At 39.1% G+C, this 27,806-nt stretch overlaps 1 protein-coding gene across 4 annotated transcripts in view; it reads left to right on the top strand.

The window, feature by feature from the left end:
- Positions 1-27,806, top strand: part of Ankfy1 (ankyrin repeat and FYVE domain containing 1) — a 97,690-nt gene that overhangs the window by 16,856 nt on the left and 53,028 nt on the right. For all 4 annotated transcript variants that reach the window (XM_013076773.3, XM_013076772.3, XM_021238274.2 and 1 more), the window contains exons 2-3: positions 10,413-10,605; positions 13,677-13,795. In XM_013076773.3, the coding sequence (XP_012932227.1) occupies positions 10,413-10,605; positions 13,677-13,795 (312 nt within the window). The remainder of the gene's footprint in view (positions 1-10,412; positions 10,606-13,676; positions 13,796-27,806) is intronic.

Below are 27,806 nucleotides of genomic sequence, written 5' to 3'. Positions count from 1 at the left end.
CCACTTTGAAAGATAGTTTTGCAGGGTACATCAATCTGGGTTGGAGGCTGTTTTCCTTTAGGGCTTGAAATACATCATTCCAAGCTCTTTTTGCCTTGAGGGTTTGCATTGAGAAGTCTGCTGTGATTCTGATGGGCTTTCCCTTGTATGTGATTTGTTTCTTTTCTCTCACTGCTTGTAGAATTTTATTCTTCTGTTGGATTTCTGGAATCCTAACTATTATATGCCTGTGAGTAGACTTTTTTTGATTAAGCTTAGCTGGAGTCCTATATGCCTCACTTATCTGTATGTCAAGTTCTTTTCTCCTCCTTGGGAAGTTTTCTGCCATCACTTCTGTGAACAGTTTTTTTTATGTCATCTGCACTCTCTCCTCTTTCTTCATCGACTCTAGTCAGTCTTATGTTATTCTTCTTTGCCTCGTCTAGCAGCTGCTGGGTTGATTTCTCGTGTTCCCTTACAATTTTAAAGCAATTTTTCTTTTTCTCCTTACTAGTTGCAATCTTATCTTCTATATGTGAAATTCTATCCTCACATTGGTTCATTCTGCTGTGCAGACTTTCGATGGAGTTTTTAATCTCTTGGAAATCTGTTTGTATCTGTTTTATGGATTCCATTTGTTTCCTATGTTGGGATTCCATCATGTTCCTCAGCTCCTCTATTTTTTAACCTGTGTCCTCTGTAGATTTATTAATCATGTCTTGCACCATGAGCAAAATCTTTGCTGTTATCTGAGTAATTATTTCTGATTTCATTTTTCCCAGATCCTCTTTTGTTGCCAGTTCAGAGAGTCCAGGTGGTTGAGTATCAGAGTGTTCCATCTCATTTCCCTTTGGGGTTGCTGTAGGTGATCTGGAAGTCTGTTTTTGAGGCTTGTTTATGTGTTTTCTCATTTCCATGGTTGGGGGTGCTTCTGGTGCCCACGTGGCTCACCTTCTCTGCCCTAGGAGCTTGGGATGGCAGTGGGGGAGCTTACTTCCAGGTTCTGGGACCAGCTCAGCTTCTCTGCCCTAGGAGCTTGGGATGGTGGTGGGGGAGCTTCCTTCTGGGTGCTGGGACCGGCTCACCTTCTCTGCTCTAGGAGCCTGGGATGGCAGCAGGGGAGCTTCCTTCTGGGTGCTGGGACCGGCTCACCTTCTCTGCCCTAGGAGCCTGGGATGGCAGCACGGGAGCTTCCTTCCGGATGCTGGGACTGGCTGAGTTTCTCTGCCCTAGGAGCCTAGGATGGAGGCGGGGAGCTTCCTTCTGGGTGCTGGGACCACTGAGCTTCTGTGTGCTAGGAGCCTGGGATGCAGGCGGGGAGCTTCCTTCCAGGTGCTGGGACAGGCTCACCTTCTCTGCCCTAGGAGCCTGGGATGGAGGTGGGGAGCTTCCTTCCGGGTGCTGGGACATGCTGAGCTTCTCAGCCCTAGGAGCCTGGGATGGAGGCGGGGAGCTTCCTTCTGGGTCTCCTCCGAATTTTTTGAGACAGGATTTTGCTATATGTCTCAGGCTAGCCTTGAACTTGCTTTGTAGCCCAAACTAACCTCCAACTTGTGATCCTTTTCCCTCAACCTCTCAGTGCCAAATTATAGATGTGTGTCACCATGCCTGGCTTGTCTTTTCCCAGATCAGACGAGATTGGGTGCATGCTTGTGGCTGATTTCTGTCAGTTGTGATTTATTATTTTCACTGTGTACTTTGCACATTTTTTTGTTAAATGTATCACTAAGAATTTAATACATTTGCTACACTGTTATGAGTGATTATCACAGCTTGTACATAATAACCCAGAGCTTTCAAGGCTGGATAACAAATGGAATGGAAGTAGAAAAAGGAGTCTGATGATTTTAGGAAGATGTTAATTTGGTTTTGGACTTTTCAGGTTTATAGTACCAGTGGGTTCCCTTTTCTCTAGGAGCTGTTGGAGAGAGAGATTTTAGACAGTTTATATAGAGCCAATAAAAGTCAAGTTTAGGAAGGTTAATTCTAGGTACTTTGAAAAGTACCTTGCAGTACTTTTAGAAAGTAGGTAGTCAAAATGGGAAATGAAGGATCTGTAAGAATGGTAGAAAGAGAACTACAGTGTGGAGGTAGGAAAGCCAAAAGCAAATGTGTGAAGAATGAGGTGATTGAGAATTAATACTGCAGAGAAGTTGAGGAACTTGAAGAATAACTTGAAAAAGGCCATCGAGTTTATAATAGTGACTAAGACTGTTCAGTAAGAGTGATGTGGGTATGAGCCAAGTTTCTGAATAGGGAGGAAAAGAAGTAGTGGCTAAAGAGTATTCTTTTGAAAGTAGATAAAGAAAAAGAACATGATAGACTTGGCCAATGATGGCACACCTTCTAGAGACCAAGTGCCCAAACTGCAATTCGCTGCAATAAGTGCTCAAAACCCACTTATTTATTGTAAGTGCCAACACTGCAATTCAACCGGAATACTGAGGTTTCAGTTTAGAAAAAACAAGTCATGCATTAACATCTTTTGTCTTGAAGAACACAGTAATAGAGCTTTCAGTGATACAGACAGCTTTTTATTGAAAGGTGAAGGTTTGCATGTGGCATGCTTTTGCATAATTAATGTGATCTTTGTTGTTGTATTCATGCTAATAATTTGTCAAACCTTGGCTTATACTTTGTTCGAGAGCAACACATGCAGCACTCATCACCTGTTAATCTGTTTCTTGTATCAGATTTAATATAGTTCAAAGCTGAAAACAGCTGCTTACAAGCATGAGATGATCCAAACAAAGAAAAGCAATCCCAAGTGCTTTCATTGACTTAAAATTATTTTGCAGAGAATGCCACACTTTAAGGATTTCATTTTCAGAACTATCAACTATTCTGTCCTTTGTCATCCTTTCCCACACTGTCTTCTTAAGTGTTGAACACAGGTCATAGAATTTATTTTTCCAGATAGAGTTTTCTTGAAATTCTAATAGCTCCATTTCTAGATTTCCAAAATCTAACCTGTGTAAGCAGAAAAGATCAAGTTCTTCAAATTTAGCTTTATCTGGAGAAGTAAGAAAACACAGGGTTGTCTCCATTGTATAGAACTGTAAAATTCTGTTACGAAATTCTCCTTTGCAGCTGCTACAGTGCTAGAAAATTTCTTTTAGATTTCCTGATGGCTTGTAGGATTGACTGCAAATGTTGTAGAATTTTCTAAATGCATTTTTAGATTTAGAAAATATTTAGCTGCCCACTTTCAAGGTCTCTTCCAAAAGCCTGTGATTTTCTCTCAAATGTTTTGATATCACAAAACGTCCTTTCTGCTGTTTTCACTACACCTTGTAGTTTTTTGTTCAGTACACTGAAGTGTAGTGTAAAATCTGTAACAAACATGAGGTTGTTAAGCCAGGCCATATCAATGAGCTGTGGATATTCCTCCCCTCTTGTTCATAAACAGCCTAATTTAATTATCTAAACAGGCTACAAATCTCTCCAGGACTTATCATCTGCTTAGCCCCTGGATGTTATTGTATGTAAGTAAAGCATTGTACTATGCTTGAACTTCATCGAGAAGTGCTTAAAACTGTCAAAAATTAAAAGCACAGGCCATGATGTAATTTAACATTTTTGTGACGTCTTTGAGGATATCCTCTAATTTTGCTGCTTTTCTTGGCACAGAAAGCTTCTTGATGTATAATACAGTGAAACTTAATGACTGGATATTTTTCTTCTTTAACAAAGAACTGTATGAAACCAAATGTTGCCCACACCATACAAGGTACTTGTCACTAGTACTTTAAACCATTTTGGTTTTATGTCTTGTGACCAAAAAACCTCCATCACAGCATTGCAGGTATCTTATCTATCCCTTTTTCTTCCAGGCAAAGACACCAGTTTCACCAGTTCTTCTCTCATGATGTTGCCAACAGCATAATTCAAAATTATTCCTACCTTTGCATGATTATTTATATCTGTGCTTTCATCCAAGCACATGGAGAACAGGCTACCTTTTGTAAGTCCATGGTGAGGTGCTGACTGATATCACTTGATATGCACAGGACTAGATCTTTAACAGTATTTCTGCTAAGTGGCATCTCAAAGATGTGTTGCATAATTTTATCCTTGTTTGGGAAATCGTGAAAAAGAGAATTACTCCCAGATTGGCCATTTTGACAAAATCTCCATCAGAGGGCTTTACCATGTTTTGCTATGCAGTGAGATTTGAAAGCTGGCAGCCTTCTGTTTAATAAAGATAGTTGCAAAAAGTAAGATACCGAGAATGATATTTCCCCCATTTCCCTTCAAGAAACTCTTTCCTTTCAGTTTCATCAAGTTGGGCAAAACTTTTTTTTTTGGGTACCGGGGATCGAACTCCGGTCCTTGTGCTTACGCAGCAGGCGGTGAAACCACTGAGCTAAATCCCCGGCCCTATGGGCAAAACATTTGTGGTTGGTGTCAAAGTGCAGTCTGACATTTGATGTGTGACATAACACTTGCACTACACAGAATACATAATGCTTTCCCGTTGCATTCACTCACTCCAAATGACCCAGTCCAGGTCTCTTGGAGTGATCTTCCACCATCTGTTTTCAGTTTTGCTTTTTTTTGCTGTAGTCAGTTTTTGGTGTTCAGAACTTGAGTCTATAAAAGCATAAAATTAAAAAAAAAAAAATGAAGCATCCAATACAAATCTAACCCTATACCAAAAATAGCTAACACCATTAGGTGACACTAAAGAATTGGCTATTCCCTGAATCAACAATCTATGGCCGTGATTCTCAGCTGGGGTTCCTCTTGAATTTGCTGACCACCATTATAAGGGAGTGGTATTCCACTGGCCACCAGCTTTTGTCCTGCTCTGAAAGAGGCACGTGAGTGCATTTTCTACCTTGTGGGGGCTTCTGCAAAGTCGAAACCTGTCCAAACAGATATATTTATCCTTGCTCTTGTTTTCAGAAATTCTTCACAAACAGTTGAATCCGATGCTGTATATTCAGTTACTCCAGGGTTGCATCACAGCATTAAAAGAATTTGTCTCTTACATAGAACATCTCTTTGCTAAATCTTAGATAGTAAATTTCAGTTTTTCATAAGAAAACTCAAAGCTCAGTCTTGTGCTTTGACAAATGAATTAAAACAGCCAGTCCAGCCTGCCTCGCAAGCGCAAGGACCTGAGTTCTATCCCCGGTACCGTCCCCCCCGCCCAAAAAAAAAACCAAAACAGCCAGTCCAAGCACATAGATACAGATATAGATATATAAATATAGATACAGATACAGATACATCTCCTTGGCAGCACACTGACCAGCCATGTGAAAGCTCAGATGAGTTGTGGGTAGTTAGTCTCAGCTCTTGACATCATCTCCTGGTGCTGCTACTCCTTTCTGAGCGTGCCTGTGGTCCCCGTGTGTGCTGTTACCTGATGCTTGGCTGCTGGTGCGATGCTGGGCCAGCTTGGCTCACATACTGACAGAGAGGGCACTCCGTGCCTGCTGCAACACATGTGCCATAGCTTCACCATCACTGGACTAGGCAGTCTGGAGTATAACCATGTGGAAGAGAAGTTTGTCCTGGATGAGAGACTGAGCCTGTGTAGAAGAGTGATTGGAGAGAAGCTGGCCTTGAAGATGCAAAGGTTTTAGTGGTGTAGAGTCTGGTAATGCGAAGTGGAGGACATAGGATGCTAGGGATTTGGAATAGATTAACTCTGTTCTTCCCTTTTTATTTGGTTCTAGGCATCATTTTGACGTATTAATATGTTATCCACTTAAAACAGAGTCTGTAAACTATGGCTTCTTAAGTAATTTTTTTTTTTTTTTGAGATTGGGTCTCGCTATGTAGTTCAGTTCAAGCTGGCCTTGAACTCACTATGTAGCCCAGGCTGGCCTCAAACCCTCCTGCCTCATCCTCCTGAGTGCTAGGATTACAGGTGTGTGCTACCATGCCTGGCCTTTCTTCTCTAAATCGGACCTGAGACTTTTTGACTTGTTTTTGTACAGTTTTCAACCTAAGAATTTAAAAATTTTAAAATATTATATAATATCTTATAATGTAATTATACTTGTAATTTACTTTATTTTCCTAAACTATATAAATACTAACTTAATAGAATATATTTTTAAACAATGTTTTAGGTGGTTGAAGAAAAATCAAAAGGAAAATATATCATGACATGAAAATATTATGAAATTCAATTTTCAGTGTCCATAATAAAATTATTTTTGGAGAACACAGCCACACATTCATTTATGCTTTTGTGTTATAGCAGCAAAGTTGAGTAGAGCCACTGAGACTGTATGCCTACACAGTCTAAAATATTTACTCTCTGGGCCTTTATAGAAAAAGTTTGGTGAGCCAGGCGTGGTGACGCACACCTCTGTTATCTTGGCATTGTTAAGCTGAGGCTGGAGGATTGCTGAGAGTTCATGGCCAACCTGGCTACGTAGTGAGTTCAGAGCCAGTCTGAACTACAGTGGGAGACCCTGCCTCAAAAAGAAAAACAAAACAAAGAAAAGGAAGGGAGGGAGGGAAGGAAAGAAGGAAGGAAAGAAAGTTTGGCAATCCTGACCTAGAAGAAGGAATTTATAAAGATAATAATTGGTTCTCCTCCTCTTCCTATTCTTCTTCCTCCTCCTGCTCTTTTCCCTCTCCCTCTTTCTCTTCTTTCTCTTCCTCCTCCTCCTCTTTCTCCTTTTTTGTTGTTTTTTGAGAAGGTCTTTCTGTGTAGTCCAGGCTGGTCTTGAACTCACTATATATGGAGGCTGACCTTGAAATTGTTATCTTCCTGCCTAAGCCTCCCAGGTGCTAGGTTAAAGGTGTGCACCCCCATGCCAGGATGTTGTTTCCTTTTTGACTCTCCCATGTAACTTCCCAAGAAATGATTTTTTTTGTTTTACAATAGACATTGGACTCTTTATTTTAGCCTAATTCTGTTCACCATGAATGCGGATTATTTTGTCTTAAGCATCTTTGATCACATCATAATTGATAGACTAGCTAGGCATGGTGATGCACACCTGTAATCCCTGCAGTCTGGGAGACTGAGGCAGGAGGATGGCAAAATAAAGCCCAGCCTCGGCGGCTTAAGTGACTTAGCAAGACTTTTGTTTCAAAATAAGAAAAGGACTGGGAATGTGGCTCAGTGCAAAGGCCTTTGACTCAATTCCCACAACAAACACAAACTTACAGTATAGCAAGGATGCTTATTAAAATGTCTGACCTCACACTGCCCTGGTGAAGAGCAGGTGGCTATTATTTGGAAAGAAACATGATAAAATTGTAAATGGCGGTTGCTTACATTTTTCACTGATAGCAAACCCAGTTTTCTGGGAGAACTGTAAACTTTATCAATTAAATTTCTGGGGTTAGTTTTCAAAAGGAAAGTTAGAATAGGAAAAGAGGGAACTTCAGCTAAAGTTAGCCACGAAGTAGTAATTAACCATATTAAACCAGTGTTCTAAGTGATGTCCTTTTTTTTTTTTTTTTTTTTTTATGGTAGTAGGGATTAAACCCAGGGCCTGGCACATTCTGGACAAGTGCTCCACCACTGAGCTGTATCCTCAGCATTTTTATTTTTGTTTTTGATACCTGCCTCAGCCTGCTGAGTAGCTGAGATTATAGCCATGTATCACACAGGAATGTGATGTACCCTTAACTAAGTTACTCGTCACATAATACTCTGAGATACTATTGTTATTCCCATTTTCTACACAAGAAAACTGAAGCATAGAGAGGAGTAATTTGCTGCAGGTCACAAGTAGTAAATGGGTAAGCTGAGGAGTATCAGTGGGCTTGGGAGGAGGATGCAGGGAAGCATGTGAAAGAGAACCAGAATCAGAAAGAAGGGGGTGGCATTGTGGTTACTGAAATGAGACAAGAAAAGAGGGATGGACTTATGCTGTGTCATAGAGGTCCAGGAGGAGATCCACTGCCAAGAGTCCATTGCATTTGGCAGTGAAGGTCGTTGGAGAGAGGAGTCCAAGTGGTAGTGGGGACAGAATGAGGGAATGGCAGGTGAATAACTGGTGAGGAAATGGCGTATGGCAGCTAGAGATGGAAGCAAGGAGGTTGCCAGATGTGGTGTGGCAGGATGGTTTTGCTTTGCTAGAGACTTGAACAGGTTTTGTGCTGAGGAGAAGCACTCACTGAAAGCGAGATTGGAGTTGCTAGAGAAGAGGTTTTTGATTGTAAAGCAAGGGTTCTGAGGAGAAGAGGAAAGGAATAGGATTTGGAGCACAGTGGAATTAAACTTGGGTAGGAGGCAGGGAGCTACTTTCTTCACTGAGGAAGCATGGAGTAGGTGAAGTGGGCATGGTTGCTGGTGTGGGCCGTGTTGGCTCAGTCTTTCTCAGGACACTGGCTGAGAAGGAGGCAGGTTGGATAGGCGATAGGCTTGAGAGCAGTGGCAATATTTGGAATATCTGTGGTGGGGAGTAGGGAGGTGAAGGGGCCAAAGGCCAGAAGATGACTGTAGCAGCGCTATGGCTCCATAGTTAGAGATCTTGATTTATAGAGGTCCCTTTTGGCACAGTTGCTCATACTGCCCAACCCTATGCCCTACTAGGACTCCAGAGCCAAGTAAAGGAGAGTTTTGTGACTGTTTGCTTCCTCAGAGAAACCTTTCCTGGCCTCCTAAATGAAATATCTGTTTATGGGCTCTTGTTGCTCTGTTTTTCTGAGTTGTAGTTTTGTGTTTGATTTTTTCTTGTTGTTATAAATTATAATAAAAATCATTTGATTTATATTTGTTTTCCCTAGTACCTAGAAGCTCTGAGGATGGTTATGTCTAATTTTTCTTATCATTGCTCAGTATCTGGCACCCAGTAGATACTGGGTGAATGATTATTAAATTTGATGAAATAGATATAATGGTTTTCACCAGGGTGGTAGCGCACGCCTATAATCTCAGCACTTGGGAGGCTGAAGCAGGAGGATTGCCAAGAGTTCGAAGCCAGCCTGAACTACATAGCGAGACCTGGTCTCAAATATCCAAACCAAACCAAACCAAAACAAAACAAATACACTGGTTCTCAACCTTTCAGTCCTGCACACCTGTGGAATATGGCTTACTTCATTCTGAACTGTTACAGACGGCTCTGATCCTCACCTGAAGGAGGGTGGTGTCAGGTGGTACAGGGTAATGGCTGGGGAAATCATAGTGTCTGGAGTAAGGATGGATGCCTGTGCTCTTGTGCCAGCCCAGCCTCTCACAAACTTTATTTTTTTTTTCATGGATTATTTCAGTTTATTGCATGAAGGAGTTACACTAGTCCAAGTGAAAGCAGACCCCAAATGTTTACATTATACAAGCTGTGAGGTTTTTAAACTTGTGACAAGGGACAGATGGGATATTCTACTCATTGCAAGGAATCCTCACTTAAGCTTCAATGAGCCACAAGCACTTAAAACCCATGAACCTTCAGCCATGGACCTTACCCAGTCCAATCTCTGCCAGGAACTGGCATATGTTCTTGCACTGGTCACCCTGGAGCTGGGTTCCTTCTCCATATTCTGAATGCTCCATTACAGTACCATTGCAGGCAAATTTCTTCTTAAACATCTTCATCAGTTTCTTCTTAGGATCATCAGTGATCCCTTGGACAGCGGTAAGGGCCTTCCTGCCATTTCTCTGTTGGATTCTTATGTGGATATAATCCTCAGTGCCAGCAGGAAGCAGGTCATCACCCTTACTTGCATGAGCAAAGGCGTCAAAAGAGTAGAGGTTGTGGATAGCAGACATGTGATAGGATTCTGATTTGTTCTTCTCAGTGGAAATGGCCTGCGGAAGACGGCTATGGGAGAAAGGGGTGGGGGCATGGATCACCGGGAAGCCCGGGGTTCAAGGGGGAGGCAGCTGAGTGAGTCCTCGCTGGCAGATAAGTGACCAGGCACAAACTTTATGACCTGGGAAAATTTGTAAATTCTCTGTGCCCCAGTGTCCGTATCTGTAATGTTTGGTTAGTAATGGTACCTACCTCATAGGGTTGTTATGAAGATTACATGAGAGAATTCATGTAAAGCCTTTAGAAGTAGTAAAACCTAGTTATTACTACTAGTGATTTGAAAAGTCTCCTAGATGATTTTGATATCCTTCCTTTCTTGAGAGTTCTGGCCTTGGTAAAAGATTTGTAGGGCAGGCACCCCTGTCAAAACTTTTTGTTTTGTTTTTGGGTTTTTTTGAGACAGTCTCCCTATGTAGTTCAGGTTGGCCTTGAACTCAGCAGTCTTACTGCCTCAGCCTCCTAAGCCACCATGCCCAAATTACCTGTTGGCATCAGTGTGCATAATGGTCTTCTCAACTCAGTGACTAGCACCTGGAAATAAATCCATTTCTATCCTGTAGGACTATCACCAAGAAATGGTAGAAATGTCATGTGGCTGCTCACTTAGGTAGCCTTCCCATCTGTGGACCGAGGAGCATTGACTATTGTCTGCTTTACACCTGCCGTGTTAAACTTGGTTCTCTGGGGGTTTTTTTGCAGAGGAAGTGGCCAAGTTAGAGAAGCACTTGATGCTTCTCCGACAAGAGTATGTCAAGCTTCAGAAGAAATTGGCAGAGACAGAGAAGAGATGCACTCTTTTGGCCGCACAAGCAAACAAGGAAAGCAGCAGTGAGTCATTCATCAGCCGCTTGCTGACAATAGTGGCTGACCTCTATGAGCAGGAGCAGTACAGGTAAGCTCCTGGGCATGGGAAGGGGAACGCTCTGCCTTACTCCTGGGCCATCACAAAACATTGTATCTTCTCCTCCTTATTCACTTTGTTAACAGTATTTCTGTGTAAGCAGGATTTATTAGCAAGCCTTTATTCCCTAGAATGTCAGGTTCTTGAGGGAGAGTTTTTGAAAAACTATTTGTCTATCTCCAGCACAGTGTGGGAGTCATGGTAATAGCATTGGTAAGGCAGGCAGGAATTACTTTATGTGTCTAGGAATTTATAGATATCTGTTACCAAGATATTAAAAATAAATACTTGTTTTCTAGCATGCATTTTGTTGAATTTAAATAGTATTTTTATATGCATCTCAATAACTGGAGTGACTGAAATGTAGATTTTTTTTTTTTTTATGCCAAGAAATGTGGAAAAAACTCCCTTTCTCCCTTTCTTCCTCCCTTCCTCCCCCCATCCATCTTCCCCCACCTTCTCCTCTTTCATGGTACCTGGGACCTAACCCAGGAACTTGAACATGCTAGGCAGCTGTATTTCCTGCAGGCCATAAAATACTAGAATTGATTAAAAGAAGTTTTAAAAAGTTACTAAGCCTTTAATTGTTTCTATATAGAGTCCTCTTAAATTTGACTTTAATTAGACTTTCTATTTTGATTTTTGTTTTTGGTTTTGTTTGCAGTGTTTGGGATCAAACCCAGGGTCTTGCATATGCTAGCAGGCACTTTATCTCTGAGCCATACCCATATCTCTGATATGTGTTTTTAAAAACTATTATTAGAAGCTGGGCAAGATGGTGCACATATGTAATCCCAGCAGGAGGCTGAGGCAGGAGGATCACCATTAGTTCAAGGCCAGTCTGAACTACATAGCGAGACTCGGTCTCAAAAACAAAAACCAAGCCGGGCATGGTGGCACACATTTGTAATCCCAGCACTTGGGAGGCTGTGGCAGGTGGGTCGCTAGGAGTTTGAGGCCAGCCTGAGCTACATAGTGCGTTCAAGGCCAGCCTGAACTACATGGTGAGACCCTCTCTCAAAACAAAATAAAAACAAAAATACAAAAACCGAATTAATTTAAAAGTAAAATTATTATTAGCAATTATTATTGAAATCCTTGTCTTTCCTTCCCTTTGGTATCCCAGACAAGAAAGATAGAAAAAATTGTTTGACTGGACATTTTATGAATAGAAATCCTACAGAAATATTCATTTTTGTAATTGTTTTGTGACTAAGGGTTAGAATTGTGATTGAAACAGTATAGACAGTGAAAATCAATTTTAAGTTATTAGAATATAATTCTTTATAAATATAGGGTTAAATTATTTGTGCTTTGTAAATAGCTTCCTATTTTCATTAAATTTTTAAAACTTTATGATAGTGTATGATTTGGGACAGTTTTATGTTCTGTTTTAAAGAGAATATCAATTCTTTTTTTAGTACTAGAAATTGAACCCAGGGCCTTAGCATTGAGCTACAGCCTCACCTCTTTTTTTGTACTTTTTGAGACAGGGTCTAAGTCACTAAGTTGCCCAGGCTGGGCTTCAACTTGTGAGCTTCCTGCTTCAGCCTCCCAGAGTGCTGGGATTAGGCATGTGCACCATGCCTGGCTAGAATATTAGTTCTGTTTTTTCTTTATATTTATTGATGAATATGTTTTATGTCATTATTGTAACAAATTGAAATAATAAATATTACTCTTGCCATCTAATATCATTAATTATAGCTTAGTCTTTAATAGAGCTAGAATTATTGATATTCTTACATGTTTATAAAGTGTGTTCTAAATAATACTTTATGGGGTTAAATTTGTCTGTGTCAAGCAGTATTCTGCCTGGGTCTCCTTTTAAGTGGATGAATACATTCATGTAATAGTTTTTCTTTTCTTTTTCCCCATGTAATAGTTTTTAAGATTTAGTTTCTAAAGGCTTTCCAACCTAATAATTAATTGTAAAGGGAAGTATGAAAATAAAAAGAAATATATAAACACAAGCAGGGTGATGAAAATGAGTGGCTTTGCACTGCTACCAGCATAGCCATATGGCACATGCTCATGTCAGCTCAGTGGGCCATCTTGACTTTTTTGTTAACTGCCTAGAAGCTTTCCTCCTTTAGTGTTTGATGTGTCAAAGGTAAACATAAGGGCCGGGGATTTAGCTCAGTGGATTCTCTGCCTGCTGCGCAAGCGCAAGGACCCGAGTTCAATCCCCGGTACCAAAACAAACACAAACAAACAAAGGTAAACATAAATATGTTTTCCAGGAACTCTTTTCATGTAATGGTATATCATAAGTAATAGAAACATGTTTTGAGAAAGGAAATCTCTCACCTCATTTCTTGTGTTTTGTGTTTTTTTTGGTACTGGGGATCGCACTCGGGACCTTGCACTTTCGAGGCAGACACCAGAACCACTGACCTAAATCCCCGGCCCACTCACCTCATTTCTTTATAAATGGTTGAGTAATAAATGGCCAACATTAGGTCTGAATGTTGCTGGTGAGAACAGACATCCAGGTATTGGGTTTCTGATTCTTTCTGGACCTTGCACTTTCAAGGCAGGTGGCAGCACCACTGAGCTAAATCCTAGGCCCGGGTTTCTAATTCTTGAATGCTTTGTCAAAGCCAGTTTTTTTCATAGTTTTTCTGTTTAACTTTGCTTGAGCATTAATATGGAGCCAAGCCACACTGTAGTCTCAAGATTGTCATCACAATCTTTAAGGTTTCCACCTTTCTGTCTGTGATGATTTATCTTGATTTATTCTGCATGAAACATCTACTTCATGTATTAGTATTAATCATTCCACTTGTAGTTCACCACCATAAAAACCCTGTTAGGAGAGCATTCTGTGTGAATTAGATAGAAGTTAGAAATTTAAAAAATTCCAGCAACATATTGTAGACATTGCCCATCAAAATTCAGTGTTATCATATAGAAATAATTTTGCCATTTTTTTCTTTTTGTAGATGCATTTTTATCAGTCAGTACCAGTGTATTTATTAGGTATAAATCCTAACTATACCTAGTTATGATGGCATTTTTCTTTTTATATCTGTGGATATTTTTTCTTTGTCTTTTATCAGTGATCTGAAGATCAAGGTTGGGGGCAGGCACATCAGTGCTCACAAGTTTGTCCTGGCAGCCAGGAGTGACAGTTGGAGTCTGGCCAACTTGTCTTCCACTGAGGAGCTGGACCTTTCAGGTGAGCCCCTGTCCCATCAGGGACACAAAAGTGACAGCATAAGAACTCTGGGCAGAAAGTTGTGGTGTGTCATTTTGAAATACTGTGGTTTAATGAAAGTAAAATAATTTTCTTCTCAGTTGGTGGAAACTATAAACTACTTATATAATTTGTTCACTCTCCATAGGTTGTACTTTGTAGTTGCTTGTATTTATTAGTCTCTGGCCAACCACTCATAAATATTTGAGTATCTACAATAATTTTATGACTTATAAAATAGAAATACTTTCTATAAGCACATTTCATATATATAGATATGTTATAAATATACTCCAAGAAGGGCTGGGGATGTAGCTCAGTGATGCTATGCATGCCTGGCAAGTGCAAGGTCCTGAGTTCGATCCCTAGTACCAGAAAAACACCAAAAAACATTGTGTCTTTTGAAAGCATATATCTTTGATTTCATACAGAACAGAATTAATGCATAACTTTTAAAACCCATTAGATTGGCTGGGTATGTTGTCACATGCCTGTAGTCCCAGCTCTTGAGAGGCTGCAGCAGGATGATTGCCAGGAGTTTGAGGCCAGCCTGGGCTACATAGTGACTTTAAAGCCAGCCTGAACTACATAGGCAGAACCTGTCCTAAAAAAACAAACAAGGGCCGGGGATCTAGCTCAGTGGTTCCGGTGCATGCCTCAAAAGTGCAGGGTCCCGAGTTCAATCCCGGGTAACCACCCCGCGCCAAAAAACAACCCCAAAACAACCCATTAGATTGTGAGGTGTTCTTCACAAAATGTATAACAGGATCTTGATTGCATAGATAGTTTACAAAGACTAGAAGAAATAATAAAATGTGGAAAATTTTCAACTTTGTTAGAAAAAAGTTGAAAATAAAACTACCATAGATAGTTTACAAAGACTAGAGGAAATAATAAAATGTGGAAAACTTTCAACTTTCTTAGAAAAAAGTTGAAATTAAAACTACCGTCTTTTGCCGGGGATTTAGCTCAGTGGTTCCGCCACCTGCCTCGCAAGCGCAAGAACCCGAGTTCGATCTCCAGTACCAAAAAAAAGAACAAAAAAACTACCATCTTTTAATATCTGTTATCAAAAGCTGATGATACTAATAATTGTGAGACTCATGAAATTGGTACTCTTTTTTTGTTATTTTGTTTTTGAGGCAGGGTCTCACCATGTAGTTCAGGTTAGTCTTGAACTTGTGGCGATCCTCCTGCCTCAGCCTCTCCCCAGTGCTAGGATCACAGTCATGAGCCACTAACCCAGTGAAATTGGTGGTCTTGCACATTTCCAGTAGTATCATAAATACATTTTAAGAATTTTAGAAAGTAATTAGACAACAGAGCTATGAAATATTCTTTCTTTTTTAAACCTCATTGTCAGACTTCTAGGGTATTATTTAAGTAATTCAGACAGCGTTGATATTAATTATGATTTTATTGTGATTTTGAAATATTTAACCAAAATAAGAATAGGAAAGCAAAATAACTACTCCACAGAAGAAACATATATAATGTAAAAAATTACATAAAAACACAGAAAATTGCATGAAGGTATAGACTTTAAAATTTTTGCTTTATACTAAACTGTTTTTAGTACGTCTTATCACTTAAGGGCACCTTTAACTCAGTGCTATCTGGCCATAGATTGGTTAACTGTGAATCAGGTTTTTAGGAGTTCAGAGAAGTTTAATGTTAATGTTTGTCACATACCTGAAGGGATGTGTGTGTGGCTCAGTGGTAGACACTTGCCTGTAATCATGTGCAAAGCTCTGGATTCAATACCACCCCCCCCACAAAAACAAAACACAAAAGTCCTTGGGCTCTCTGCCTGTTGTAAATAATAAGCATATATTGATCTTGCTGTCGGGTTTGTTTTGAGGAGTGAGCCACTTGGGAGGAGATGGTTTTTGTGGCTTTGGTAAATGAGACACCTACCACAGTGGCTGAGAGTGGAGCCTGTGGGTCTTTTCTTTATGAAATTTTTCTTTGCAGTGTGTTGTGAGGGAGAGGTCTAAGGTAGTGGTGGTATATTTAGCCCTATTCATGTTTCATGGTGTGTTTTTCCTAGCAGGCTTCCTCTGGGCCAATGTATAAGTGTCTAAATCTGGGGTTGCAGCAGCTGGAACTGCTTGGAAGCCTATGTTATATGATAAATACCTGGAAGCAACTTAAAGGAGATTGGAAATAGGCTCATGTAAACAAGTATATAAATAGCATAAAACCTGTTTGTTTTTCTGTACTGGGGATTGAACTCGGGACCTTGTACTTGCGAGGCAGGTGCCAGAACCACTGAGCTAAATCCCCAGCCCCGCATAAAACCTATTTTAAAGGTTGAACTTTTCCACACTTAGACATTTTATTGATTTCCAGGCATGGTGGCACATCCTTATAAGCCCAGCACTTGGAAGGCTGAGGCAGAAGGATCACCATGAGTTCAGAGCCAGCCTGGGCTACATAGTGAGTTGAAGGACAACCTGAATTACATAGTGAGACCCTGTTTCAAAAAAAAAAAAGTATAGGGGGGCCAGGGATGTAGCTCAGTGGTGCTGCCGCCTGCCTGGCAAGCGCAAGGTCCTGAGTTTGATTCCCGGTACCAAAAAAAAAAAAAGTATAGGTTTATTCATGTTCTGCTTCAAAATTACTCCATTGACACTAGGGATATAAAACTAAATTCTTGCTTGTATGAACATTAGGAAAACTGACTTCCTAAGCTTTGCATTTTTCTTTTGAAGTTCTCATCTAATTGATTTTTTTTTTTTTTTTTGAAACAGGGTCTTGCTATATAGTTCAGTTCAGGCTGGCTTTGAACTCACTGTGTAGCCCAGGTTGGCCTTCAACTCATAGCAATCCTCCTGCCTCAGCCTCCTGACTACTGGGATTACAGGCATATGCTACTTCCCCCGGCTTGATATTTTTTAAAATTCAAAACAATCCACAACTTTAATGTTACTGTAGATTATTATAGGAATTTCTAAAGTCACATGTGTTGTCTTCTTCCTGTAATTCCAGCTACTTGGGAGGCAGGGGCAGGAGGATTGATTGCAAGTTCAAGGCCGGCCTGAGCAACTTGTTGAGACATCTCAAAATAAAATTAAAAAGGGCTGAGGATGTAGCTCAGTACTCCCTGGGTTCAGTCTCCACTACTGCAAAAAAAAAAAAAAAAAAAAAAAAGTAATTAGCATATGTTAATGAAATACAGCAGGCATTATATATCAAATTATTTAAAAAGTGCTCATATATAGGAAACTTACTGAATCAAGCCTTGTTCAGAAAAGTGAAATGTATGATACACAAACAGGCACAGTCACCTCTGTAAGACTCTTGCTGCAAATACATGACCTTTGTCTAACCATAAGAAAACACCATGCAAACCCAAGTTGAGGAGTGTTACACCAAATTACTGGCTGGTTTTAAACATGTCACAGTTGTGTGAAAGACAAGAGGCTTAGGAATATACAGACTGCTAAGGAGGCATGACACACAGATGGCACACAATGTGAAATCTTCCGTTGGATTTTCAACCTTGAAAAAGGTTTTATTGATAAAATTAGGAAAATAAAGTAATCAGTTGTATATATTACCTAATTAGCCAATTTTGATAATTATACTATAGTTATGTAAATTGTAACATAAGGGAAGAGAATGCTCTGTGACTTTTTTCTGAGTCTGAAATTGTTGTTTTGGGACAGAGTTTCACTATGTAGTTCATGCTGGCCTTGAACTCCCTACCTAGCCCATGTTGGTCTCAAATTTGAGGCTATCCTCCTGCTGATTTGGCCGCCCAAGTGCTGCCACTATGCCCAGCTGAAATTATTTTAAAATGTAAACACAAGAGGGCCGGGGATTTAGCTCAGTGGTTCTGGCGCCTGCCACACAAGCACAAGGTCCTGAGTTCGATACCCGGTACCAAAAACAAACAAACAAAATGTAAACACAAGAGATATACATTTGCTTATTTCTTACTGATTAAATATCAGGATAAAGTTTGTAAGGTGAAGCATATGTTAATCAGCTTGGTTCAACCATGTGCATTATACACATAAACGAAAACATCATATTAGGGCTGGGGACATAGTCAGTGATAGATTATGTATCTGGCATGAATGAAGCCCTAGGTTCAATCTCCAGCACCACAAAAACAAAACAAATTGTGTTATATACTCTAAATATGTGTAATTTTGTCAATTATACCTTAAGAAAAATAAGAAAAAAGACATTTATAAAGATAGTGGTCAGTTATAAAGTGGTCATTTATAAAGATAGTAGATCAGTTGGGAAGAGAAAGAATATAACTGTTAGCTCAAACAATATAATTTTAGGTCAGGAGGAGAACACTGTGGGTATCTTTTAGTGAAGTAAAGCAGTTTGCTTCAGGCAAAACGATTATTTACAGCCTCTAGCACTTTACCACTAGCAGCTGATTCTGTGAAAGGTACCATGCATCAAAATGGCTGTTTTGAAACTAGGATTTCCTTCTTGTTTTCTCAAGCAAAGACCTAATGGTTCCTTGGCATAAGATTAAGGTATTAGTCATTCAGCTCTCCTTGGATTGTGTCCTGGGTCCTGTCAAGCCTTTGCAAAGAGCAGAAAGCATCCTCCTTTTCTCCTTGTCATTTTTGTTAGAAAAGCTAGGCACTGAAACACGAGCTGGGGAAGTTGTGCTTTGGAGCAAACCAACCATGGGTGTCCTGAAGCACCCAGAGATGTTCCAGCAAACTCAGACCAATCTGTTTGATCTGTCAGGGTTTTAAGGGAAACAGCAATGCTGAGTTGTGTTGAATACTATGTGACTACATTGTTTGTTTTCAGTATTAAATTGTACTGCTCCCCTTGTTGCTTATTTTCCTGATCCCTGGGACTCTCCTATATACTGATTTCTAATTTAATTTCATTATCGTACACTTCATATGATTTTGATCCCTTTCAGTTTTTGAGACTTGTTTTATAGCTTAGCCTGTGAAGCCTGTGATTTGTCTTGGTGTATAAATCATATACACCTGAAAAGAAAATTATTTTGCAGTTGTTGGATATAGTAATCTTTAAATGTCAGTTGCATTAACACAGTTGATTGTTTAGTTTTTTCTGTAGTTTTTTATGCCTAGTTTTATCAGTTCTTTAAGGGTGGATATTAGTATCTACTATAGTTTCAGTAGAAGTTCTCTTTTCAAATCTGTCAGTTTTTGCCTCATGTTTAGCCTCTATTATTATGCATATATACACTTATATTTATGACTGCCTGATGATTTGTCCTTTTATCATCTTAAAATGATCATTTTCATATCAGATAATACTCTTTCTCTTGTCTATTTTATTAGAAATTAAAGTAATGATACTAGCCCTTCTTATGCTTATTATTTACATGTATATCTTTTCTGTTTATTTACTTTCAGCTTTATCATGACCTTATATTTAGAGTGTCCCTTATTGGCACCATACAGTAGGATCTTGCTTTTTTTAACCTCTGCTTTTTTATTAGTGTTTAGACTATTAATATTTGTGTTTTTTTATGATGAAGTCTACTATTTTATTTTTGTACTATTTGTCACCTCTTTCTCCTGCCCATGTTCAGTTTTTCTTGCCTTCTTTTGGATAGTTAAAATATTTAGTATTCCATCTAAATTTATCTGTTGATTTTTTTTCTCTCAATCCTAAGGATTGAACCCAGGCCAAGTGCCCTACAACTGAGCTATGTCCCCAGCCTTATCCATTGACTTTTGTTTGTTTTCACTAGATTTCTTTGTGTAATTGTTTAGTGGTTGATCTAGGGCAGTGGTGGCAAACCTATGGCACATGTTGTTTTTCTTTTAAGAGAAAAGATGTTAATGTGTGAATTGCTTTTTTCTAAACTGAAACTTCAGTATTCAGGTTTAAATACAGTGTTAGCACTGTGATAAATAAGTGGGTTTGGGCACTTGGTCTCTTACAGGGTTCACCATCAGTGATGTAGGGCAATGTTCTTCAACCTAAGCACTATTGACACTTTGGTCTAGGTAATTCTTTGCCACGGAAGTTTTCCTGTGAATTGTAGACTATTTAGCCGTAACCCTAGCCTCTACTCACTCATTGTTAATATCATTCCCTCAATTTTGACAACCAAAATATTTCTAGATATTACTAGATTCTCTTGGTGGCAAAATCTTCTCTCGTTGAGAACTACTGCTCTGGGGATTTGTCTATCCGTTTATCACCCACACATACTTTTATAGTGCATTTATAATCTGTAGTCTATCAGATTGTATCATTTATCACCCTGCCCCCCACATACTTTTTTTTGGTGCCAGAGATTGAACTCAGGACCTTGGGCTTGCTAGGCAGGCGGCGGCACCACTGCAGTCCCCCAACATACTTTTTATAGTGGATTTATAATCTGTAGTCTTAAGTTTGATGTGCTTTATCATGTAATATGCAAAAACCTTGTAACAACATAGATTCTTTTAACACTTCCACCACTGACCTTTGTTATAGTGAAAATCCCACCAGTGTTTCAGTTTTTGCTTTTAACAGGCATACATATTTTAACAGATTTGGGAGAATAAAATATTTTTTATTTACTTGGATGTTTTTGTTTTTGCTGTTCTTCATTCTTGAAGATTCTGATTTTCCTTTAGTATCATTTTCCTTCCTTTTGGTATTTCTTACAGAGAAAATCTACTGGTGACAAATTTTTTTCCTTTAAGGATATCTTTGTTTTGTGTTAATGTTTTGTTTGTTTGTTTGAGACAGGGTCTTGCTATATAGTTCAGGCTGGCCTTGAACTCATTATCTAGCTCAGGCTGGCCTCAGACTCAGAGGAATCCTCCTGCCTCAGCCTCCCGAGTGCTGGGATTACAAGTGTGCACCACTGCACCCAGCTTTTTGTGTTAATTTCTAAAGGATGTATTTATTGACTATAGAAATCTGAATTGACAGTTTCTCTTTTTCCTCCAGCACTTTAAAGATGTTCTAATGTATACTTGACTTCCATGGTTTCTGATGTCAAATCTGCAGTTAATGGGATCTTTCCCCTATACATAACGCAATCATTTTTCTGTAATAGCTTTTAAGAATTTTATCTTTTTTAAGAATATTTTTAAAGTTGTGTTAAATACATATAACCTGAAATATACCATCTTAAACATAGAGTATATAGTTCATAGTATTAAGTATATTCACGTTCTACAGTTATTCTCCAGACTTTTTATCATACAAAAGTAAAACTTTCATGTGTTAAATAACAATTCTTCATTTCCCCTGCCTACAGCCCCTGGCCACCACCATTCTACTTTCTGTTTCTGTGAATTTGACTACTTTAGATCTCTCATATAAGTGGACTCATATTACATTTGTCTTTTTGTGATTGGTGTATTTCGCTTAACATCATGTTCTCAAGGTTCATTCCTGTAACATATGACAGGATTTCCCTTTAAAGGTTGAATGTACCTATACCACATTTCAGTACTACTTAGATCTGTCGTCACCCACCTATGGACATTTAAACTGCTTCTGTCTTTTGTTATCACTATTGGAGTCCATTTATCTCTTCAAAACTGTTTTCATTTCTTCTAGATGTAGATGTACACCCAGAAGTAGCACTACTGGATCATAGTAGTGCTTTTGTTTGTTTTGTTTTGTTTTTGGTGCTGGGGATCAAACCCCAGGGTCTTGTATGTGTTAAGCAAGCACTCTTAACATTGAGCTACACACATAGCTGGTAATTCTGCCTTTTCTCTCCTTTTTAGGAATGGCCATAACCATTTTCCATAGTGACTGGACCATTTTACATTCCCACCAACAGTGCACCAGGTTCTGCCTTCTCCACATCCTTACCAATGCTTGTTATTTTGTTTTTGGATAATGGCCATCCTAATGAGTATGAAATCATTAAGACTTCTTATTTATGGTTACTTTTCATGGTTTGATTATGATGTGTCTAGATACGATTTTCTTATTGTATGGAGTTCATTATTTGTGAATGTATCAACTTTGATAAAATTAGGAAACCTCTTGACCATTTCTTCAAATATTTCTTGTTTTTAATCTTTCCTTCTTAGACTTTTTAAGAAAAGTATATATATATATATATATATGTATATGTACACACACACACACACACACACACACACACACACACACACCTTTTGTTACTATCCCACAGGTTTCCTGAGTATTTTTTCTTTTTAATCTTTTTTTCTCTCTTCAGATTGGACAGTTTCTATTGATCTACAAGTTTGCTGACTTTCTACTGCCATTTTTAATCTGCTTTTGAGCCTGTGGAGTAAATTTTTATTTTATATACTGTATTTTTCAGTTCTGTAATTTGTGTTCATTCTTTTTTTATTTTTATTTTTGGGGGGTTTTTTTGGGATCAAACTCGGATCCTTCCGCTTGCAGGGCAGGCGGCGGAACCACTGAACTAAATCCCTGGCCCCTCACTCTTTTTTTTATAATTTATTTGCTGAAAATTTCTATCTTTTCAGTTTGTTTTCCCTTAACTTCCAGGGCATAGTTATACCTGATGCTTTGAAGTCTTAGATAAATCTGCTATCTGAGTTATCTTGGGGTTGGCATCTGTTAGTTGCCTTTAACCTTGAAAATTGGTCATATTTTCCTGGTTATTCTTATGTCAAATAATTTTGGGTTGTGTATAAAAAACATCTTGATGTGTTCTGTTATACTAAATAGACTCTAGGTGCTGTATAAACCTTGAAAATTTTGAATCTTTATAGGTTCAAGCTGCAAGTTCTCTTGTATTGTCTATGGGTAGATGTTTAAATAGCCATTCAGATCTTAAACCTGAGATAGGACTACCATGTTTGAGTAGCTCAAAAGTGAGCCTAAGGGCCCAGGGATGTAGCTCAGCCTACACAGCGCCTGCCTGGCAAGCCTGAGGTCCTAAGTTCGATCCCTGGTACCAAAGGGGAAAAAAAAAGTGAGCCTGAGGCTGGTGTGAATTCATACATAGAACTAGGTCATCTCTTTTCCTGGTTGTCTTTACTCTGGAATTTTCCCTTACTCTTTAGTCCCCAGGGGCTTCTTTTCATGGCTTACATGGCCAGTAAGATGGAATTTTTGCCATCTCTAAGGTCACTGTGGCAGTTCTGTCCCTTACCTGGAGTCCACCCTTGGATCGAAGCTGAAATAAAGAGAAAAAAGTTAGGAAATTCATCCAGTGTGGTTGCTTCTTCAGATTTTGCTTCCCTCTTAAATTCACTTGCTTTTTAATTTTTCTAAATGCTTAAATAGTTGTTTTTTGTACTCTTGTCTATAGTTTTTAGCTATAATCAGTTAAAATGAGATGGGATGGGTTTTAACACTGTTATAACAGAATTAAAACCTCTAGTCTTTCAGTATTTCTTTCTGAGCCAGGGATCATTTACAAGTGTGATTTGGGGTTGATTTCCAAGATGTTATATTTAAGGATATATTAGTAATCTGACTGAAGAGGTTATTTTTATTGATTAAAATGGTACAGTTTACCAAGATTTTTAAATTTTATGAATCAAAAACTGTTAGGTAAAGTACATGAAAAATTAGTTGGAAACTCAGAATTTAATTAAGTCAGAGTCGTAGTGGAAATTTAAACACGTTTCTTAGCTTTGACAGGTTAGAAGCTCTAATAACTGCACATGGATAAGTTTATCTCCATTCTTTTCAATGTCTGACAAAACATTTAAGTTAGGGCCAGGGATTTAGCTCAGTGGTTCTGCTGCCTGCTGCGCAAGCACAAGGACCCGAGTTTGATCCCCAGTATCAATCAATCAGTCAATCAATCAATAAATAAATCAAAACGAAACAAAAAAGCAAGCCATATAGAAAATATCAAGTTCTCCAAAGTATGTCTACATGCATTGTGGACGACAGTAAAACAAAGGCAGAAGTTTGGTTATTACTTTTATTTTCATTCTTAAAGTCACAGTTTTTCCAGTTTGTGTGCTGGGCCTACTTGAGGGAGTGATTGCATCTCACGGGGGTAAATCATACAGAGCACTGAGGCAAAATGGCTTCTCTTAAGTCTACTCCTTTTAAAAAGAATTCCTAAGCTAGGCATTGTGCACACGTCTGTAATCCCAGCACCCTGGGAGGCTGAGGGAAGGGGATTGCAAGCTTGCATTCAACCTGGGCAATTTAGGGACTTGGTGAGACCCTACCTCAAAATAAAAAATGACGGCAGGGGATGTAGTTCAGTGGTGCCACTGCCTGGCAAGCACAAGATCCTGAGTTCAGTTCCCAGTACTGAAAACAAAAACAAAAACAAAGAGCAAAATCAAAATAGAAAATGGCTGGGAATGTAATTCAGGGTAAACAAAGGCCCTGGGTTCAAACCCCAGTACCAAAAAACCCCCAAACCAACCCCCCCCCCCAGCAACAACAACAAACAGAACTTGGGTGTAGAGTTAGTTATTTGACTTTTATAGTCATTTCCTTAAGTAGGTCATAAGCAGGTAGGTATTTAATTTGCCTAAAAATATACAGTTGAAAGTACCGTCTCCTCCTGGCACATCCTTACACCATGGGCTGCTTAGTGTCAGTCTCAAAGTGAACTTACTCTGTTTTGGACACTAAAGGAGCAGTTGAGGGAAATCTTGGAAATCACTTAAACCTCATTTTGTTTGAAATATTAAGTCCTCCCAGTAAATTCCCGCTAAAGGTGGTTTATTTTTTAATTATTTAAGTTTATTTAAGTTTGGTTTGTTACTTGCACAGATCAACTTTATTGGTTTAGATACTTGAAGGGTAATTAAGAGAAGTCAGCTACATTTTTAAACAATGAAAAAGACTTGCCAGGGATGTAGCTTAGTGGTGCCATGCCTGGCTGGCAAGTGCAAGGTCCTGAATTTGATTCCCAGTATCAAAACCAAAACAACTCCCCCAAAACCAAGAGTCTATTGCAAGGAAGATGTTTGCAGTTAGTGGTGTTGGACACTCATCAGGTAAGAAGAAGGTCTTTTCAAGATAGGGCTGAGGAATAATTTGTGTTTTCTGTTTGGGGCAACTCAGGACAAATCCATGACCCACTCTTTAATTTTTTCATTAAGATGGTAATTAAAGTGTTAAATCCAATTTAAAGAGCTAAACCAGAAATTCGTTTTACTGCTAGGTAGGATGGTGAATGTCTGTAATCCCAGCTACTCAGGAGACTGAAGCCAGCTGGGCAATTTAATGAGACCCTGTGTCAAAATAAAAATGTAAACAAAAGGTAGATCAGTGGTAAAGTGCCCCTGGATTCAATGTTCAGTATTACTAAAGAAAATGAAAAAAAAAAGAAGAAAGAAATTAACTTACCCTTCTTCCAATGCTTATTCGGTATACTTTGGACAGCTATTAACAACCGGGCAAGGTGGTACACACCTGTCTCTGGGAGGCTGAGGCAGGAGGATTGCAAGATCGAGCCCGGCCTTGACTGTTTAGCAACTTAGCAAAACCCTGTCTCACAATACAAAAGGTCTGGGGATATAACTTAGTGCAGAAGCCCTGGGAACAATCCCCAGTGTGGGCGGAGGAGAGGTGTACTTTACTACATTACTGAACAAGATAAAAGAAAAAAACCTTGAGATCACAGTGGTACCATTTCAGGGTGTTCTTTTCAGCCCCCTGCCCCAATAGCCAATTGTTTCAGGAGGTGATGGTGAATTGATCTGTTTCAGGTAAATCAGAAGTCTTCAATTCCCACTTGACTTTACTCCCTTCACATCTCTTTCCTGTTGTACATAGTTGCAAATACACGTTAATAAGGTGTTTTTGATTCTTATTGCCCTTTTCCTAGATAGTCAAGAATTGAGTATAGTTTCTTAAACCTTGGTGAGCATTAAAATACTTTAGAGGACTTGTTAAAACAGAAATGCTGAGGGGCTGGGGATTTAGCTCAATGGCACCATGCCTGCCTCAAAAGTGCAAGGTCCTGAATTTGATCCCCAGTACCGCAAAATAAAACCACAACAAAACAACAACAACAACAGCAACAAAAAACAGAAATGCTGGGACCCGTCAGTAGATCTGAAGTAGGCCTGAGAATAAGACTAGCCTAGGACCATACTTTGAGAGCCAGTGGTACAGATCATGACTTTTAAATGGTCCTCTGCTTATCACTGTCTTTATTCTAATGAAGAGTTCAAATGTTTTATGTCATGATTTTTGACCCAAGCACTTTTCCTGTTACTTTACGGTCTTTATTTTCACTTAAAATTTTACCAAAAAACCTCAAAAATGTACAAGTAATGCATACTCATTAAACAAAAATCAGGGTACCTAGCCCTCCAGAGGTTAAGGCAGGAGGATCACCATGAGTCCAAGGCCAGCCTGGGATGTATAGTATATTCAAGGCCAACCTGGACTACATAGTGAAACCTTCTGTCTCAAAAGAAAAAAAAAAGACAGAAGAGGTGAATCTTCCGGGCTGCCGTACCACCAGCCCCAGCACTGAGGAGGTGAGCCATGCGGGTGCCAGCAGCCCCCCCCCCCCCGCATTGAAATGAACGTAAACAAGTCTCAAAACCTGACTTCCAGATCACCTAAAGCAACCCCAAAGGGGAACGAGATGGAACAATCTGATAGTCAACCACCTGGACTCCCTGAACTGGCAACAAAAGAGGATCTGGAAAAAATGAAATCAGAAATAATTTCTCAGATAACAGCAGAGATTGTGACAATAGTGCAAGGCATGATTAATAAATCTAGAGAGGACACAGATAAAAAAATAGAGGAGCTGAGGAACATGCTGGAATCCCAGCATAGGAAACAAATGGAATCCATAAAACAGATGTAAACAGATTTCCAGGAGAATAAAAACTCCATTGAAAGTTTATGCAGCAGAATGAGCCAGTGTGAGGACAGAATTTCAGATATAGAAGACAAGATTACAATTAGTGACCAGGAAAAGAAAAATCTTTTAAAAATAGTAAGGGATCATGAGAAATCAATCCAGCAGCTGCTAGACGATGCAAAGAACAAAAACATAAGACTGATCGGAGTCAATGAAGAAAGAGGAGAGAGTGCAGATGACATAAAAAAACTGTTCACAGAAGTGTTGGCAGAAAACTTCCCAAGCAGGGGAAAAGAACTTTACATACAGATAAGGCATATAGAACTCCAACTAGCCTTGATCAAAAAAAAATCTATACATAGGCATATAATAGTTAAAATTCCAGAAACCTAATAGAAGAACAAAATTCTACAAGCAGTTAGAGCAAAGAAACAAAACATATACAAAGGAAAGCCCATCAGAATCACAGCAGATGTCTCAATGCAAACCCTCAAGGCAAGAAGAGCTTGGAGTGACATATTTCAAGCCTAAAGGAAAACAGCCTCCAACCCAAATTGATGTACCCTGCAAAACTATCTTTCAAAATTGATGGAGAGGGCTGAGGATTTAGCTTAGTGGTTCCGGCACTTGCTTCGCAAGCGCAAGATCCCGAGTTCGATCCCTGGTACCAAAAATAAAACAAACAAATAAAATTGATGGAGAAATAAACTTTCGGCTGGGGATTTGGCTCAGTGGTTCCACCGCCTGCCTCGCAAGTGGAAGGACCCGAGTTCGATCCCTGGTACCAAAAAAAAAAAAAGAAAAAGAAATAAGATACTTTCATGACAAAGAATGGGTCAAGAAGCAAGACCCAACAATATGCTGCATATAAGAAACACAATTCAAAAAGAAACTCATAGACTGAAAATTAAAGAGTGGAAAACAATACTCCATGTGACAGGAACCCCAAGAAAAAGCAGGAGTGGTTATCCTCCTTGCAGATCAAGTGCATGTCAAAATGTCAAACACTTCTGGTCCCATGAATTTCATATAAGGGACAGTCAACTTGTATGTACAAATCTGTTGAGAACATGTGTTTTCATTTCTCTTTAAGTAAAAACTTAAGAACAGAACTGTTGGTTCTTAACAGTAATACAAGAAATTTCTATATTGTTTTCCAAAATGGTTTTATCATTTTACATTCACATTAGCAGTATTAGAAAATTCTAACTGGTTCACACCTAAGCGGACATTTGTTCTTTTAAAACTTCTAACTTAGGGCTGGGGATTTAG

The sequence above is a fragment of the Heterocephalus glaber genome, unplaced genomic scaffold, assembly GCF_053883595.1.
Source record: "Heterocephalus glaber isolate CG9 unplaced genomic scaffold, H.glaber_assembly_v1.0 deba00001564, whole genome shotgun sequence".
NCBI classification, from domain to species: Eukaryota; Metazoa; Chordata; class Mammalia; order Rodentia; family Bathyergidae; genus Heterocephalus; species Heterocephalus glaber.
Note: the sequence above shows the minus strand (reverse complement) of the source record. Positions and strands in the feature narration are given on the sequence as shown.